The sequence below is a fragment of the Schistocerca serialis genome, chromosome 3 (assembly GCF_023864345.2).
Source record: "Schistocerca serialis cubense isolate TAMUIC-IGC-003099 chromosome 3, iqSchSeri2.2, whole genome shotgun sequence".
Classification (NCBI taxonomy): domain Eukaryota; kingdom Metazoa; phylum Arthropoda; class Insecta; order Orthoptera; family Acrididae; genus Schistocerca; species Schistocerca serialis.
This window is the reverse complement of record NC_064640.1, coordinates 905,755,634-905,774,481: the sequence shown is the minus strand read 5'-3', so window position 1 is coordinate 905,774,481 and position 18,848 is coordinate 905,755,634. Positions and strand designations below refer to the sequence as shown.

General features: G+C 43.7%; 1 protein-coding gene across 1 annotated transcript in view; it reads left to right on the top strand.

The window, feature by feature from the left end:
- LOC126471314 (GTPase-activating Rap/Ran-GAP domain-like protein 3) overlaps positions 1-18,848 on the top strand; it is a 346,167-nt gene that overhangs the window by 156,982 nt on the left and 170,337 nt on the right. The window contains exon 9 of the mRNA XM_050099436.1: positions 7,126-7,224. Within this exon, the coding sequence (XP_049955393.1) occupies positions 7,126-7,224 (99 nt within the window). The remainder of the gene's footprint in view (positions 1-7,125; positions 7,225-18,848) is intronic.

Sequence of the window (18,848 nt, the reverse complement as noted above, 5' to 3'; positions counted from 1 at the left end):
GAACCTCTATGTAAATTGTCTATCTGTCCTTTATTACCACTACCATTTTCGATTAATAACCATAATTTCAGCATAAAAGTTAATACGTATCATGTCATGTCATGTCTATATGGCATAGCTATTAACACAGTCCCATCAGGACTGCCGAAAATCAAAAGAAGAGATATTTAATACTCAAGAGATGAGATGTCAGAGGTAAAAGTACAGTTGTAACTTGAAAATTACTGTACGGTTCCCAAACGAAATATTGGATGAATATTTCAGATTTTTTTCTGTTACCAGTATCAGTCACCGCAACATCGTAACATTCACTTTCAAACAGTGATGATTGCCTCTTTTGCCGTGACAATTTCCTCACCATTTCTTGCATAATGAATTCAGTACTGACGAAAACTTTCATGAGAAAGTGAAATACCAATGGGTGCTTGTGCTAAGTACCGTAAAACATTGTGTCTTATGCATCTGTTATTTACTACCAAAAAAGGCACTCCGTCTTCAGGCCACGAGTGGCCTACCGGGACCATCCGACCGCCGAGTCATCCTCGGTGGAGGATGCGGATAGGAGGGGCGTGGGGTCAGCACACCGCTCTCCCGGTCGTAAGATGGTATTCTTGACTGAAACCGCTACTATTCGGTCGAGTAGCTCCTCAATTGGCATCACGAGGCTGAGTGCACCCCGACAAATGGCAACAGCGCAGGGCGGCCTAGATGGTCACCCATCCAAGTGCCGACCACGCCCAACAACGCTTAACTTTGGTGATCTCACGGGAACCGGTTTATTCACTGCGGCTAGGCCGTTGCCGTTATTTGCTATCAAAACTGTTTATATTGGGAATCTTACTTATACAGGGGGTGGACAAAAATATGGAAAGACCGCGAGAAGTGCTGACTGGAACATAAATGCAGATGCTAACCGAGTCTGCAGATTGCGCTGTTGCATTCGACCACAAGTGATACCTGTACAATGTCCTCAATATGGCGCAAGTTTCAGTAGTGGTTATAACGGCTTTCTGCGTAGTTGTGAATGCATTGTGTCGGAGGTTCCTGAATTCGAACGTGACCACATTATTGGTGCTCGTATGGTGGGAGCTTCTGTTACAAAGGTAGCCGAAGTGTTTTATGTTTTAACAGGAACCATGTCGAGGATTTTTGTCGCATACAGATCAAGCGGAAAAACATCATCCGCTACGTCCCAACCCGGACGAAACTGCGTGTTGAGTGATCGTGACGGACAGTCATTGAAGAGGATAGTGGCGAAAAATATGGAGAGACAACTTCAAAAGTCACTGCAGAACTGAGTATCGCAGACGCGAAGGCTGTCAGCACCAAAACAACACGAAGGGAGCTCCATAAGGTGGGAACTGCATAGCGAGCTGGAATTCCGAAATCACTCATCATTGATGCAAATGGCCGTAACAGGAAAATGTGGAGCCGAAGCCATAAAACTTGAACTGTGCAGCAGTGGAAGGAAATCAGCTGGTCGAATGAGTTTTGTTGCACACTGTTTTCAGCTTCTGGTCGAGTTTACGTCCCAATAGTGAAATATGGCGGGGTCGGCTATGATTTGGGCAGCCATATCGTGGTATTCCATGGGCCCCATGGTTACTGTGCAAGGTCGCATTACTGGCGAGGATTGTGTGTCCATTTTGGTTGATCAGATCCATCCCGTGGTACAACGTGTGTTGTCCACTGCCGATGCTGTGTACAAAGACGACAGGGCCCCTTTTCTCACAGCTCGCATCGTCCAGCAGTGGTTTTGTGAGCACGAAGGTGAACTATCTCATATCCCCTAATCACCAGTAACCAGATCTCAATATCATTGAACGTTTGTGGCCTACGTTGGACTGTAGGATACGTGATCGCTATCCAGCTCCATCATCGTTATATGGACTTGTCACTATTTTGCACGAGGAGTGGTATAAGATTCCCTCCTTGAAAACCATACGGGACCTGTGTTTATCCATTCCTGGACGACTGGAAGCTGTTTTGAACGCCGAATATTGTCCTACACCATATTAGGCATGGTAATGTGTTTCTGGTGTTTCCTTTATCCACCTCCTATAACTATCTTTAACGATACTCTACTCTCATAAAATCATTACCGACAGACAACAAATAAATTATTAATTTTAATCCATCTGGTATCAAACTCCTTTACATTTTTTGTTGCGTACTGAGAACGTCTCACTCTTTACGAACTTTACTTCAAAATAAAGCACACTATGGTTCAGTTTTAGTAAAGATATGTTGAAGCCTGCATATTCTTCATAGTATCTAAGTTGTTTTATGTAGCGGAACAAAATAACATCCATGTATATATGATTACACCAAAGTGTAGTTGTATTTACACTCCTGGAAATTGAAATAAGAACACCGTGAATTCATTGTCCCAGGAAGGGGAAACTTTATTGACACATTCCTGGGGTCAGATACATCACATGATCACACTGACAGAACCACAGGCACATAGACACAGGCAACAGAGCATACACAATGTCGGCACTAGTACAGTGTATATCCACCTTTCGCAGCAATGCAGGCTGCTATTCTCCCATGGAGACGATCGTACAGATGCTGGATGTAGTCCTGTGGAACGGCTTGCCATGCCATTTCCACCTGGCGCCTCAGTTGGACCAGCGTTCGTGCTGGACGTGCAGACCGCGTGAGACGACGCTTCATCCAGTCCCAAACATGCTCAATGGGGGACAGATCCGGAGATCTTGCTGGCCAGGGTAGTTGACTTACACCTTCTAGAGCACGTTGGGTGGCACGGGATACATGTGGACGTGCATTGTCCTGTTGGAACAGCAAGTTCCCTTGCCGGTCTAGGAATGGTAGAACGATGGGTTCGATGACGGTTTGGATGTACCGTGCACTATTCAGTGTCCCCTCGACGATCACCAGTGGTGTACGGCCAGTGTAGGAGATCGCTCCCCACACCATGATGCCGGGTGTTGGCCCTGTGTGCCTCGGTCGTATGCAGTCCTGATTGTGGCGCTCACCTGCACGGCGCCAAACACGCATACGACCATCATTGGCACCAAGGCAGAAGCGACTCTCATCGCTGAAGACGACACGTCTCCATTCGTCCCTCCATTCACGCCTGTCGCGACACCACTGGAGGCGGGCTGCACGATGTTGGGGCGTGAGCGGAAGACGGCCTAACGGTGTGCGGGACCGTAGCCCAGCTTCATGGAGACGGTTGCGAATGGTCCTCGCCGATACCCCAGGAGCAACAGTGTCCCTAATTTGCTGGGAAGTGGCAGTGCGGTCCCCTACGGCACTGCGTAGGATCCTACGGTCTTGGCGTGCATCCGTGCGTCGCTGCGGTCCGGTCCCAGGTCGACGGGCACGTGCACCTTCCGCCGACCACTGGCGACAACATCGATGTACTGTGGAGACCTCACGCCCCACGTGTTGAGCAATTCGGCGGTACGTCCACCCGGCCTCCCGCATGCCCACTATACGCCCTCGCTCAAAGTCCGTCAACTGCACATACGGTTCACGTCCACGCTGTCGCGGCATGCTACCAGTGTTGAAGACTGCAATGGAGCTCCGTATGCCACGGCAAACTGGCTGACACTGACGGCGGCGGTGCACAAATGCTGCGCAGCTAGCGCCATTCGACGGCCAACACCGCGGTTCCTGGTGTGTCCGCTGTGCCGTGCGTGTGATCATTGCTTGTACAGCCCTCTCGCAGTGTCCGGAGCAAGTATGGTGGGTCTGACACACCGGTGTCAATGTGTTCTTTTTTCCATTTCCAGGAGTGTATATTGTAAGTATAGGTACTATACGATAAGACAGAAATGTTGGGCTAATAAAACATTTTAACAGCAGAATCACTAAATCGCAGCAAATATCAGCAGAGTTTATTCGCAGTCCAATACTTAAGGAGCTATAGACCAGACGCTGGCTAGCTATATGACTTTCAGACAAAAAACCCAGATTCTGAAGATGATGATGTGAGTACTTCATTCAACAGCTATATCGCACCATACGATGCATTACTATTGCATTGAAAACATGCGTTAGTAACGATTCGTTGTATTAAACACTCACCTTGTTTCGTAATGCGTTCACATGGAAACTTTCAACTTTTTTGTTCTCAGTTCTCGAATAATATAGTGACGTTGATGCACTTAGTACATAGTATTAGCATCAAAATTTATACTTTCCTCACATATCTGTATGCTAAAGTAGTTTTTTAATCATCGTTTGTCTTTTGTATTAATGTTAGGAACCATTGCATTACAAAGGGACCACAAGGATGTGTCTTCTCATCTTCATTTATTTAATTAACTGCTACGACGAGGCCACGGTACAACCATATATTTTCAAACCAATTACAGGGGAAGTTTTCTTTTCATTCAGTAGTCTCCTAACAAATTTAGTGTTCCACGTTTCTCTACTGACCATTTCAGTTCGTTTGGAGCCAAAAGTGGCACTTATCACTCCGTCTTCAGGACACAAGTGGCCCATCGGGACCATGCGACCGCCGTGTCATCCTTAGCTGAGGATGCGAATAGGAGGGGCGTGTGGTCAGCACACAGCTCTCCCGGTCGTTATGATGGTTTTCTTTGGCCGGAGCCGCTAATATTCGGTCGAGGAACTTCCTCAATTTGGCATCACGAGGTTGAGTGCACCCCGAAAAAAAGTGGCACTTGATCCTTAACAATAAACAGTGAGAGATCATCCATATGAGCATCAAAGAAATCCGTTAAATTTCGATTACACGATAAATCACGAAAAAATTAAAGGGTGAATTTTAGTCAAATACCTAAGGACTATAGTTAAGGACAACTTAAATTAGAACCATTACACTGAAAAAAATGTGGGAAGACGAACAAAAGACCGCGTTTTATTAGATAAAAACTTCGAAGATGCAACAGATCTACCAGAGAGATTGCTTTCACTACGCTTGTCCGTCCTCTTCTGAAGCTTTGCTGCACGGTATGGGATCCTTACGTGAGAGCATTGACTGAGGACATCGAATAATTTCGAAGGAGGGCTGCTCGTTTTCTATTATCGTGCTTACTGGAGAGTGTGCCATGGCTGTGGAAAGTGAGTCTGACTGCAAGCATTAAAACAAAAACTTTTTCATTGAGGATAGATCTTTTCACGAAATTTCAATCACCAGTTTTCTCCTCAGAATGCGAAAATATTTTGTTGACTTCCACTACGTGTGGGACCGTTCAAATCCATACGATGACAACTCAACGGCCGACAGCTGTGGCCGCGCGGTTCTAGGTGCTTCAGTCCGGAACCGCGCGACTTCTACGGTCGCAGGTTTCAATCCTGCCTCGGGCTTGGATGTGTGTGATGTCCTTAGGTTAGTTCGGTCTAAGTAGTTCTAAGTTCTAGGGGACTGATGACCTCAGATGTTAAGTCCCATAGTGCTCAGAGCCATTTGAACCATTTTTTCTAAGGTCACTCTAAGGCACACCAGTTCGACAACACCCATGCACCTTCGTCGAGCACTTTAAAAATGTACTTGTATAGAGACAGCCTGTCATTGACTGCTAGGCACCGGAGTAACAGGCAGTTATTTCGACACCTCTGAGTTGAGTGGCGCTTCGTCACTGAAATAATTCTGTTGCGGGATAATGCCTGTCCAAATTCTGTCAGCGCTGTTTTTAATACGCTGCAGATGTTTCGCCTGGAGACCGTTATACATCCTCCATACAGTCCCGATCTCTCTCCATATGATTTCCATATTTTTGGATCCGTCAAGAAAGACACTGGTACCCGTCGTTTTGCTTCGGACGAAGAGGTGCTCACTTGGGTAGGATCGTGCTTCCGTAGTCAACCGCAAAATCGTTCCGTGATCGTCTTGTCTCACAGTGGGATAAATTTATTAACAGTTCCGGTAATTACTTTTAAAATAATAAACAGATTACTTATTTTTCCGTGTGTCTCGTCTTCATTTACCTGGCACTTACATGAATTGTATGCTTTGGTTATGTGAAGATGTGACTGTTTTCACATGAGGATGGTCTGAGAAGATGTAAACGACTTTGTGAGAAAATAAGGAAAAGTCTGATGATCTTCTTGAGTATTATATGTGTTCTGCCAAATACAGATGGAAAATTCCATTAATTTTATAAACACATTCCTTTAACTTTTCAGATTTCAATTTCTCCGTTTCGAATCTTAAATATTACTGTAGTTGTATATTTTGTTTCCTGCTTTTTTTCCCTCAAATAAGACGATAACATTTACTGTAAGATATTGCTTCCTTGGTTTGGCTCAGTGGTAAGCTAGTTGGCCACTTCACTTTTCATGAAATTATCTAAACGTAATTCGTCAACACAATGAAACCAATTCACGTTAAATCGAAATTTCCTTAAAAACGAATATACTCTACCACATGTACAGTTCGTGCAGTACATACGTTGTTTATCAATATTTAAAATACTATTGACAATTTATGACGTGTGGATACAAGGATTGAGCCAAATACATAAATTATTGAATTTTACTTCACAAATATATTCTTACCAGGTGACATATTTTTTAGCTTATTTGTATTAATTTATACAAACAAGTGCTTCAGTGTACGTGCTACCTGCCTAGTTTACGGTCAATGTTGTAGGTCCAAAGCAGCCGCCTCATGTAGCCAAATTCTGAATCTCACTTTTGCTCAATGCAATTAATTAGTTTGTCAGATCGACGGAAGTTGATTGAAAATGCTTCATAAGAGAATGGGAGTAGCTTTAACCGCTACCTTGTGATTAACTTTAAAATGCTTCAGCTGGAAATCTTGTTAGAAACAAGTATAAAGTTTACGTATTCTCCAAGTCTCAATTAGCCTATTCTTTCCTCCACGGTCCAATTTAAGATATAATTGTTCACTACTGCCTAAAAGTGGGGCTGGGCTCGAAATCAAGAAATAAGTTTCCTGACGCAAGTACCTAACATTGTGGAGAAATATTGGTAGTTAAATCTGTTTAATGTTCACTAGAGAATTAAGACTTTGGAATTATGTAAAAGGGAATTTTGTGTTTGGCACAATAAGAATTGTCTAAAATTATACTTATTTTATGTTGCTTACTGCCTTTAATACAAGCGAAGTCCCCGCAGGGAACATGTATTTATTCATTTATTCATGACTCTCTTCTGTTCCAGAATTTGGAAGTGACGATTTCAACAGATTCATAAATCTTCTCGGAGACCAGGTTCGCCTCCGTGGATGGGACAAATATCGTGGTGGCCTGGATGTTAAAGGTGTGTTTTAAAATTAACATTACTTTGTAGAATAATTCAAACAGCTGTGATTTTCAAGAAAATTAGTAATAAACGTTTGGTTGTCGCCGGCCGCGGTGGCCGAACAGTTCTATGCACTTCAGTCCGGAACCGCGCGACTGCTACGGTCGTCGGTTCGAGTCCTGCCTGTATGTATTCTGCCTGGATGTATGTGATGTCGTTAGGTTAGTTAGGTTTAAGTAGTTCTAAGTTCTAGGGGACTGATGACCTCAGACGTTAAGTCCCATAGTGCTCAGAGCAATTTGAATCATTTTTTTTTTTTTAGTTGTCACTGGTTCAAATGTTACAATCTATAATTACTTTCAAGCTGCATTTATGCCGGTAAGGCATCATCTAAGAGGATAACACTACTGGCTCTGAGAAGTGACTCAATAAATCAAGCAAACAACTAGAGAATAGACTTCAGAAAAATCCGCAGTAATTCTCGTAGACATTAGTAGGAGTTTGGTCATCAGAGTAAAGGAATTGTATAACTTTCTAATTCAGTATTTAGAATGTGTTCTAGATAAAACAGAAATTATCACGTACCAATGAGATTAGGCTGATTCTAATAACCGTTGTATATTATACCAATGAGTTTATACACACTCTACACCAGACATAGCTAGATAATCATCGGGATCCAAACAAACCACAATTAGTAGAAATTGAGAGAAATAGCAGTCCTTTAGCGGCCTGAATATATTGTCTAGTGAAAGATCTACCACTGTGTGATGAAGTGGGTTTAGTTATACAACTATATTCACAAGACATGATGGACGTGCAACTGCTCGAATTGAAGTATACCGATGGGGCCGATGCTGAACGAGAAAAGAAGCAAGCGAACGTCGACAAAGAACTTCCTGTTACGTATAGCCACTGCAAAACTTCTTGAGGACCTGTACATAAAAGTTCAGTCGTGAAATTAAATCAAACACGAGATTGCTAATTTTCACACGAGCGAATATACCTATTTCCTTATGAACATACATGTGTGTGCAAAAATGCCAAACGTAAGTAGTAAGATATTATGGATCCCAACAGTGACAATACAAAACCCAAAAATAAAGATAAACGCTGTCACGGAAATTGATTATCGACCTTTCTACAAACAAATCTATACTGTGACGAAACCACCCTTCCTGTCAATAAATTCTGTGTCCGTTCGTTATCTCTGACTTACAAACTTAATACTACATGAAAATTTGCATGGAAGAGTTACTCTAAGTTTGCTACCCTGCCATTTGATAAAATTACTGGAGATTATTGCAGTTTTAAGTCACAGTTCACTGTCGTATCATCCACAACGCCCATATCAGTTACACAACAAATGATAGCGTTTCAGTTGCAACACTGTCTGCATTTAACACTGATATCTTCTCAGTAAGCATTGTACATTATTCAACAAGTTCTTCCGAACGTTTCACTTAGAGAGCCTTACAGCACACAATCGCCATTATGACAATTCATATTTTAGATTTTACGACGTCGATGGACGAGAGAGTTACGTGTACGGCCACTTCACCCAATTTTATTTTTTTTATCTCATTTTGTTCGTTTTCGGTCATTGTATCTGCTCTGGGCGGACGTCGAAAGACACCCGTTTCAGTTCGTTGTTGATCCATTAACTGAGTTCTTTTTATTACAGAGGGCAGCTAGCCCTCTGACCGAACACGCTGAGCTTCCGTGCCGGCTACCTATCGGCACTGTTGATATCCTGCTACATAAAACAGTTTCTGAAATCCTATAGACGTTACATGTTGCTGTTATACGAAAGAGCTGCGCATTTCCACATACATCTAGCCGCGGCAAGCATTCTGTTGCAAATAACACAATTGCGCTGAAGGAAAATACGCTGAAAGTTTAAACACTGCCAACTTTATAACGCTGCTGAATATAACAGACATGAAGAAATTAATACCAATTGCTGTTCAACTCAATAAAGTAATAAAATTAATTTTAAATTAATATTTTTGAAAGCTGAAAGATAATTATTGCACCGTGGTAAGTACTGCAACGAGGCACAAGATTTTTAAATTTTTTAAAATGATTTTATTGTACCACTACTAGTTTGGGGCCTGAGACCATCGTCAGATGATAGCGTTGATTCTATGCAAGTTTTACATTTGCGTCCTAAAATACGGTGTGTTCGAAGTCTCTCCGCAGTGCCGTATGATTGTTAGCCGCGCGTGCCGTATGCCGCAGTGAATATACCGAAACGAAACTCAGTGAAATACAAGTTATTAATTTATTGAATATTCATTTTTACTTATAAATTTTCGCATTAAATGTTGAAAGTGTCCCCCTGTTGTTGAATACACAATTCGTCTAATCATGTTTCCAAACACAAGCCGTAACATTTCTTCTGTAACAGAAGCAGTGAAAGTGTATATTGTAGTTTTCAATTCATCGATGGATTTTGGATGGTTTTTATAGACAGTTGCTTTCGCTGCAGCCCAGAAGAAAAAGTCAGGTGGTGTTAGGTCAGGAGATCGTGGAGGCCAAAGTCCCTGTGAAATTATGCGATCATCAAAAACATCAGCAAGCAGTGACATTGAAACGCGAGCTGTATGCGCGGTTGCACCATCTTGTTGAAAATAACCGTTCAGTATTTCACTTAACACAAGTTCTCCTATGAATGGGTACAGAATATCACTGCAGTATCGTTGTGCGTTTATTGTTTCGTTGAAAAATATGGGACCAACAATCCGACGTCTAGAAATTGCAATCCAAACTCCTATTTTCACAGAATGAAATGGTTCCTCATGAATACACAATGGATTTGCAGTACTCCAAATACGAGAATTTTGCGAATTCGTGTACCCGGATAAATGAAACCACGCCTCATCAGTAAGAAACGTTTCATTAAGAATATCCCTTCCATTTTGTTGAACGAAATTTTTGGACCACTGATAATAATGCAGTCTCTTGCCACGATCAGTATTTTTCAGTTCTTGCACGACTGTCACTTTGTATGGGAAAAGTTCTAATTTTTTCCTTACAGCTGTATGGGCCGTTCCGACACTAACATCGATTTCCTGGCCGAGTTTTCTTGCTGACTTGTTCGGACTCGTGGACATTTTATCGGAAATATCGAGTAGTTTATCCTCAGACAAAACGCTAGGACGACCACTTCTCGTTGCATCTGTCACTGGACCCGTACTTTGAAATTTGTTAATCAAATGTCGCACAGTATCGCGATGTGGGAGTGCTCTCTCCGGGCAAACTGAATTAGATGTTTGACGAACTGAAAGTGTGTATTTACCGCAAACTTTGAACACTTGTTCGACTAAAAACTCACGTTCTTCAATGGTAAGCATTTTAACAGTGACAAAAACGAAACAAACGAACAAAGGAACTAAACTTAAACATTCACGTCAACACGTAACGACACACACCAACGATACTACAGCCGCTGGCTGAGATAAACGAAACAGTGGGACATTGGGAGAGTCCACTTGAAGGGAAGTAACCCAGGCAGGCGAACAATCATACGGCACGCGCGGCTAGCAATCATTCGGTACGGCGGAGAGACTTTTTGAACACGCCGTATAACAAAGTTTTCATGATTACGTAATTTTACACTTACATATGCTCTATACATTGTGCTTACTTCACGAAAAGCCCTCCTTTACATATTACAAGACAGAGATTTGATTTTCTTTTACTATCCATGCTGACCATTGAACAGAACTAAACACAAGATGGCGGACACACTTGTTTACACCGGCCGCTGATTTGATGTGCCGAAGAAAGTGATACGTATACCGATGTTTACCGATATGGCATCAAACACGTAATTTTATGCAGTTATACATTTAACTATTTAGATTTGAAGATTCTGGTAATGGCCAATGGCAAATTTTCTTTCTGCCAGTTAATTGTTATAACTATCATTTCAATTTATGGGAACTGCATGAAATATTGGAGGTGTTTCCGTACTGGGCTAAGTGAGCAGCGAATGTTGACTCACTAAGGTTTTTAGCCTGAGATCATCCATGTGTTCACGGTACTGTGCGTTGAAACTCCTGCCAGCTTGCCCAGTGTAAAATTTGGGGCACACAGAGCAATTTAGTTTATAAATACCAGACCTAAATAAGTCAACTTTCGCTACTCACTTAGCTCAACACGAAGATATAAGCATCAAAGAAAACTTAGAGGTATTACATTTTACAAAACAGGAGTACAAATGAACTCGTTAGAGGAATTAGAAATAAACAACCACATTTCACAGTAAGCCTGACTGCAGTCTTAGTGATCAACTGGAACTAAAAAAAAGGTACCTCCAAAATTTCATGCAGTTCTCATAAGCTGAAATGATAAAAATAACGTGCGGTTCTAGGCGCTACAGTCTGGAACCGCGTGACCGCTACGGTCACAGGTTCGAATCCTGCCTCGGGCATGGATGTATGTGATGTCCTTAGATTAGTTAGGTTTAAGTAGTTCTAAGTTCTAGGGGACTGATGACTTTAGAAGTTAAGTCCCATAGTGCTCAGAGCCATTTGAACCATTTTTTATATAAAAATAACAATTAACTGACAGAGAGGAAATTCGTCATTGGCCGTTACTAGCATCTTCAAACCTAAATAGTTAAATGTATAACTGTATAAAATTATCTATACTACGAAGAATTATTTTTGCAGTAACTCCGGATGCGTGTCATATCTGTACACATAACACGTTCTTTGTCACATCAAATCAGCAGCCGATGTAAACAAATGTATCCGCCATCTTGTATTCAGTTCAGTTCAATGGTGAGCATGGACCGTATAAGAAAATCAAAACTCTGTCTCGTAATCCGTAAAGGAGGGCTTTTCATGAAATGCCTGCCTCTGAGCACTATGGGACTTAACGTCTTAAGTCATCAGTCTCCTAGAACTTAGAACTACTTAAACCTAACTAACCTAAGGACATCACACACATCCATTCCCGAGGCAGGATTTGAACCTGCGACCGTAGCAGTCCCACGGTTCCGGACTGCAGCGCCTAGAACCGCAAGACCACCGCGGCCGGCTTTCATGAAGTAAGCATAATGTATAGAGCATATATAAGTGTAAAATTACGTAGACAAAAAGAGTTTTTTATATTTTAGGACGCATATTTAAAACCTTTTTTTAAAGTATGATCACAAAAACTTTATTATATTTTAGAACACAAATGTAAAACTTGCAATGAAGTCAATGCTAGCATCTGACGATGGACGCAGGCCTGAAACTCGTGATAGTACAATAAAAACATTCCAAAAAAAAACTTGGGGCTGGTTGCAGTATTTCCTGCAGTGTAACTGCCACAGCTGCGGTGTTCTCTAACCAAAATAGACAAAAAAGATAATTATTGTATTCACAAGTCGTAAACAACTGAGGTGCGTATTCGGAATATATTCAATCACGTATGTCATAACATACATGCCAACTTGAGAGCTCTTAACCTGATATGTTACAACATCGTCAATATTTTTCACTGAATTCAGTACCGTTATACTGCTTTCAGTGACGTATAATGTGGCAGAGGAAGACTAACATACTTATCAAAGTATTTATAAATACACGAGCAATTTAATTAGAGATGCCTACCTAATACCGTGAACCGGCCGGATAGCCGCGCGTGTTAGCACGCCTCTCTCTGAATTCGGGGAAGCGCCACAGCCCCTAAAGGCCGGTTCCCACTACAGCGCAGCAGGGCGGCGTGCGGCAACGGCAGGGGCAAGCGTTTTCCGCTTTGACGCAGCGGCTCGCGGAATTGGCGTTGGCAGCGGCAGACGCTAGCGGTAGCCAATGACGGACAGCCACTGAGGTACGGGGCGGAACCCACTGAAACGCCCGGCGCATTTGATTAACTATATCTTACACCTACATGAAGGAAAGACGAAGTTTGGTGAAGACATACCAATTTTTCATTTTCTGTACAATGTACTCTTTCACATATTCCATTATTCATGTTTTCTCATTTCACCATGAACAAATTTCATGACTACTGTTCATGATTGTTCACTCTCTCCTAACACATTGAAACAATGTACGATAAAAGAGATTATTCAGATAGTTAAGCGAGACAAAAACTTAAAATTTCTTAAGAATCATGAAAGAATAATATATATTTGGAACAGAGTTTTCGAAACCAGATTTTAAATTGTAAGACATTTCCCGATGCAGACGCAAACCGACAATAATTTATTGGTTACGAGCTGCAGGTTACAACTAAAGAGGCAGTAAACGGTAGCAAATTAAAGAGATGGAACTTGAATAAGTCAAGAGCCACAGTTTTTCGATAATCTTAAAGTTACCGTAATGCAACGACTAACTGAAACAGAGGAATCCGCTAGAATACGAATGGATATCTTTGAGAGAATAAGTGGTGAATGCAGCACAGTATGTGAACGGGAAAAAGGTACAGTAGAAATCGTTAGATAAAACATGATATATTAAATTTAATTGACAAAAGGGAAAAATATAAAAATGCAACAAATAAAGTAGGCCATGGGAAATAGAAATGTCTAAATATGACGTTGACAGAAAGACCAAAATCGCAACGCGATTTTGCACTTGGAAAACATAGGTGAATGAAAATGAGAAAGAAGAAAGAAAACTTTGCTCAAAAGAGAAGCAACTGTCAGGAACTCATTTGGCAAGCCAGTACTAAGTAAATAAGAGAAGGCTAGAAAGTGGAAGGAATATGTAGAGAGGAGAGGGAGAGGGATTATACAAACTATCATAAGCAGAATGTTAGATTCCTGTGAAATGTCTGAACATGCAAGGCAATACTTATCCTACCACTTAGCTAAGTAGACAGGCTGAAGAACTGCAAAACTGTATTTATAGCATTTGCATGTTTAGAGAAAGGTTTTGACAATCTTAATTAAAACACTTTTTGAAGCTCTGGAGGTGTCATCGATAAAACACAGGGACACAAGATTTCAGCATATAATTCTTTAGGTTGACAACATGCACATAAACAAACCAAACAGGAAGGAACATGAGGTGAACACACTGTAGTTTCGACTGTAAATAAGGGTTTTCGGTAAAATGTCCACAGCTAGTGACAGAAGAAAAAAGAGCAAACATGAAAATGTGCTTATGTTCCATAAGCTAAGTTTTAGTTCAACCTCCAGCATGTGACCAGGTGAGGGGAAACAAAGATGTCCGCCAAAAACTCGATTAACTGTAAGTATCCAGTTATTCACGTAAAAAATGATGTGAACTGTTTTATAGTCTGCAAATATCACATATCAAAACAAAACTGAATCTTTCTAGATTCCACCGAAGATGCCTTAAAGTAAAAGACGAAACGCGTCTTAAACAAATAAAGTACACTGGATCAAGACAAAAACGTTTCTTACTTACCAAAGGAAATAAACAGTTGCTGTAGATACTTAGCAAATTACATCTTATGAAATACCAGCAAATTAGTTTCGGTTTAACTTCTCATTCCACATGCCATTAATCGCCATTTAAAAAAATTCATCTATCCATTCTTTTTAACTGTAGTTACTTTCGTATCTCCGTAGATAAATAGATTTAGGATATTTATCATGAGCCGAAATACATGACTTTTTACAAGTTCTCGTTTGCAAAAAAACACGTTTCGATTTTTTGAACCGTTTACGAAATTTGCGGTTGAAACAACCACATGGTTTGCGACGAGCAGGACGAAGTATCGGTCGCATCGATAGCGACCCGCGCGCGGTCACCGCACAGCCCATCCGCCGACATATCATTCAGTATCTCGAGAACGGTGATAGCTATCGGTCTGCATTCAGCTTTAAAAACAATTTCGATATGTCGACTAAACTTCATATACAATAATGTATTACCTAAAATGAACTGTACGCAAAGTCCACGCAATGCGTTTTTACCTCTGCACACTCATTAAAATTTCGTGTAATGGTTTACGTAAATGCCATACAGCAAGTAACCACGACGAATAACGAAAAGGAATTCGGTCCTTTATCGAGAGAAGATATCAGGCTGTAACATGCACAAGAATCAAATTTTTCTGCCGAATAGTTTCCTTGAAATCTGATGATAAGTATTTCATAGCTGCCGCCGCGTCCGCGCCAGAGGTTCGGCGAAAGTTCGCGTGGCCCGGGGTTTCGTATCTGACGTCAGGCTCAGCGAGTTCTGTGATTGGCGGCGCGGACCTGGAGCGCGGCACGCGGCAGCGGCAGCGGTTCGACATGTGCAAACTGTAGTGTTGGCAGTTTGCCAACACTACGCACGTTTTTTAAGGGAGGCGGCCATTAAGCAAGCAGGCGATTGAGGTCTGAAACAGGAGAAGTAATGAATGCTATAAAGAAAAATACGTAGCTGCTGGAATACTTAACTTTAATCCATCATTTGTATACAGCGTTCTTGATGAGACAATTCATACGATAACTATCAATTGCTATGGCGCCTTGCTAGGTCGTAGCCATTGACTTAGCTGAAGGCTATTCTAACTATTGGCTCGGCTAATGAGCAATGCTTCGTCCATGTAGTCGCTAGCAAAGTCGTCCGTACAACTGGGGCGAGTGCTAGTCAGTCTCTCGAGACCTGCCTTGTGGTGGCGCTCGGTTTGCGATCCCTGACAGTGGCGACACGCGGGTCTGACATGTACTAATGGACCGCGGCCGATTTCAAGCTACCACCTAGCAAGTGTGGTGTCTGGCGGTGACACCACATTCCTCCCCCGCAAATCGGCGAACGGTCGTGTTATAAGGCTTCCGCCCGCCGTGAGGAGGACCCCATGTTGACGTATGCGATGAGGTGGGGAGCCTAACAACAGGCGAGGCTGTGCCACCCGCACCCGGCCATTCGGTCCGAGGGGATCTAGGAAACGCCTGAAAACCTAGTCCAGGGTGCATGTCAACATGCGGTGTATGCGCCCGTAAAGAGACAGGAGGGGCCGAAGGGGCGACCTCCATTGCGTCGGGGTATCCGACGCGCGATGACGTCATGTGGTCCGGAGTGGGCCAGAGTTCCATGGCGGAGGACAGCTGGTCACGGGAAGCGATCGGCGGCGCGTGACCCAGGGAGGCGCTTGGCGGCTGCAGCGAAGCGTCCACTGCGAGCGGCGCCGGCTGCAGGACAGGCGGCGGCGGCGGAGGCAGCAGCGGCGCGTCGCCATGGGGCAAAATGGAAGGCATCGTCGGTAACACCTGGGGATGAGGCGAGCCAGTAGATGGGTCCCCAGGGCGCTGACCGGACGGCACCGTCGCTGAAAGCAGATGGGGAGCGGCAGAACCCGTGCGACGACAGAGGTGCAGCTGATTGAGATGCCGACGCACCTCACCAGAGGCCCCCAAAACCAAATACATCGCACGGCCGAGGCAGCGAAGAATGCGCCCTGCGAGCCAACGCCGTGAACCTCGATAGTTGCGATAGAATACAACGTCGCCTGGAGCAAAAGCAGAAGACTGCCGCTGCACAGGAACCTGATGCGGCAGGTGCAGCAAAGACATCAAGGTGCGATGAGGACGACCGTGAAGCAACTCAGCCGGCGAGCGACCATCTCGGGGCTGAGAGCAATACGATGACAAAAAGAGCAACAACGCGTCCTCCCGAGAATGCGACTCTTTCAACTTCATCATCTGTGACTTGAAAGTCCGGACCAATCGTTCAGCGGCACCGTTTGACTGAGGCGAAAACGGCGCGGATGTCAGATGTTGAATACCATTGGCCTGGCAGAATGACTGAAATTCTGCGGACATGAATTGTGGGCCATTGTCGGAAACAATAGTCTGCGGAAGACCTTCAATGCAAAAGATAGCAGACAACGCTTGGATGGTGGCAGAGGACGTCGTGGAAGACATCCAGACAACAAAAGGAAAATTACTGAGGGCATCTACCAGAACCAACCATCGAGCATTCCCGAATGGACCAGCAAAATCGATGTGCAAGCGTTGCCAAGGGGAAGTGGTTTTTGGCCATGCAAAGACTTTCCGCAGCGGTGCGGATTGTTGTTCAGCACACGCCATGCAAGAAGAACACATATTCGTAATTGCAGCATCGATTCCGAACCAAGTACAGTACTGACGAGCAAGTTGTTTCGTTCGATTCCGGCGCGAAGCAAAGGGCCTGGAATGGTTGTGATTGTCTGATCTGAGCTTTTTCTGGCAAACACTTTGAACGTGTCCTTTCTTATTACAGAAAAAGCAAATAGCTTGGCGTGACGGGCAATTTTCACGCGAATGTCTAGTAGCACACCGCGGGCATGATTTCACTGCATTTGTATGCTGGCGCGGCACACCTGGTTTAGAGCGTGGCGGCAGCTGCGTGGACGTGCGCGAGGGCAATTTACCGGTCCGTGCAGCGCGCCCGGCGGGCCGGTTAATGTTACACATGGTTGGCGAAGTTGCAAATGATTCCTGAGCAAAGTCAAGCGTGTCTTGTCTATCCAATATGTCTATCACTTGTTGAAGGGAGGGATTGACGAGTTTCAAAATCTGTTCCCGTATGCGAACATCAGAAACGTTCTGTGCTATTGCATCACGTACCATAGTATCTGAATAAGGGAGTCCACATTCACACTCAAAAGCACAATCCCGAGTAAGGCCTTGCAATGTTGCAACCCACTCCCTATTAGTCTGACTGGCCGTACGTTTTGTACGAAAGAACGTATACCGTTTTGCAACGACATTGACTGTTTCTTTGAAATAGGCGTCCAATGCCGACAAAATTTCTTCGTAGGACAGAGTTGACACGTCGCGTCGGGGAAACAATTTCACTATCACACGGTAGGTGGACACACTGACACAGTATAATAAGTGAGGCTGCCGCTCATTATCTTGTATTCTGTAGGCGGCGAGATGGAATCCAAATTGGCGTGACCACTCCGTCCATGTTTCGAGGGCCTCATTATACGGCCGGAATGGAGGTGCAACAGCTTGTTGTGGCTGTGGTAGCGGTGAAGCGGCGGCCGCCGCATCGGTTTGCATTGCACGTTGACACTGGACGAGCTGTCCAAGGGCATCCAATAACGCCTGCGTCTGCTGATTCTGCAAGCGATAAAATTCGGACAGTACATCTGGAGATTGTGGCGAATCCATGACACAAGTAAATTAGGACAATACGAACGCGAAAGCCTCTTTTCAGCCTTGTCGCCATGTGTAGTGTTGGCAGTTTGCCAACACTACGCACGTTTTTTAAGGGAGGCGGCCATTAAGCAAGCAGGCGATTGAGGTCTGAAACAGGAGAAGTAATGAATGCTATAAAGAAAAATACGTAGCTGCTGGAATACTTAACTTTAATCCATCATTTGTATACAGCGTTCTTGATGAGACAATTCATACGATAACTATCAATTGCTATGGCGCCTTGCTAGGTCGTAGCCATTGACTTAGCTGAAGGCTATTCTAACTATTGGCTCGGCTAATGAGCAATGCGTCGTCCATGTAGTCGCTAGCAAAGTCGTCCGTACAACTGGGGCGAGTGCTAGTCAGTCTCTCGAGACCTGCCTTGTGGTGGCGCTCGGTCTGCGATCCCTGACAGTGGCGACACGCGGGTCCGACATGTACTAATGGATCGCGGCCGATTTAAAGCTACCACCTAGCAAGTGTGGTGTCTGGTGGTGACACCACACAAACAGCGACGCAGACACTGCTGTGCCGCGCGGCTGACGGCGTTTCCATG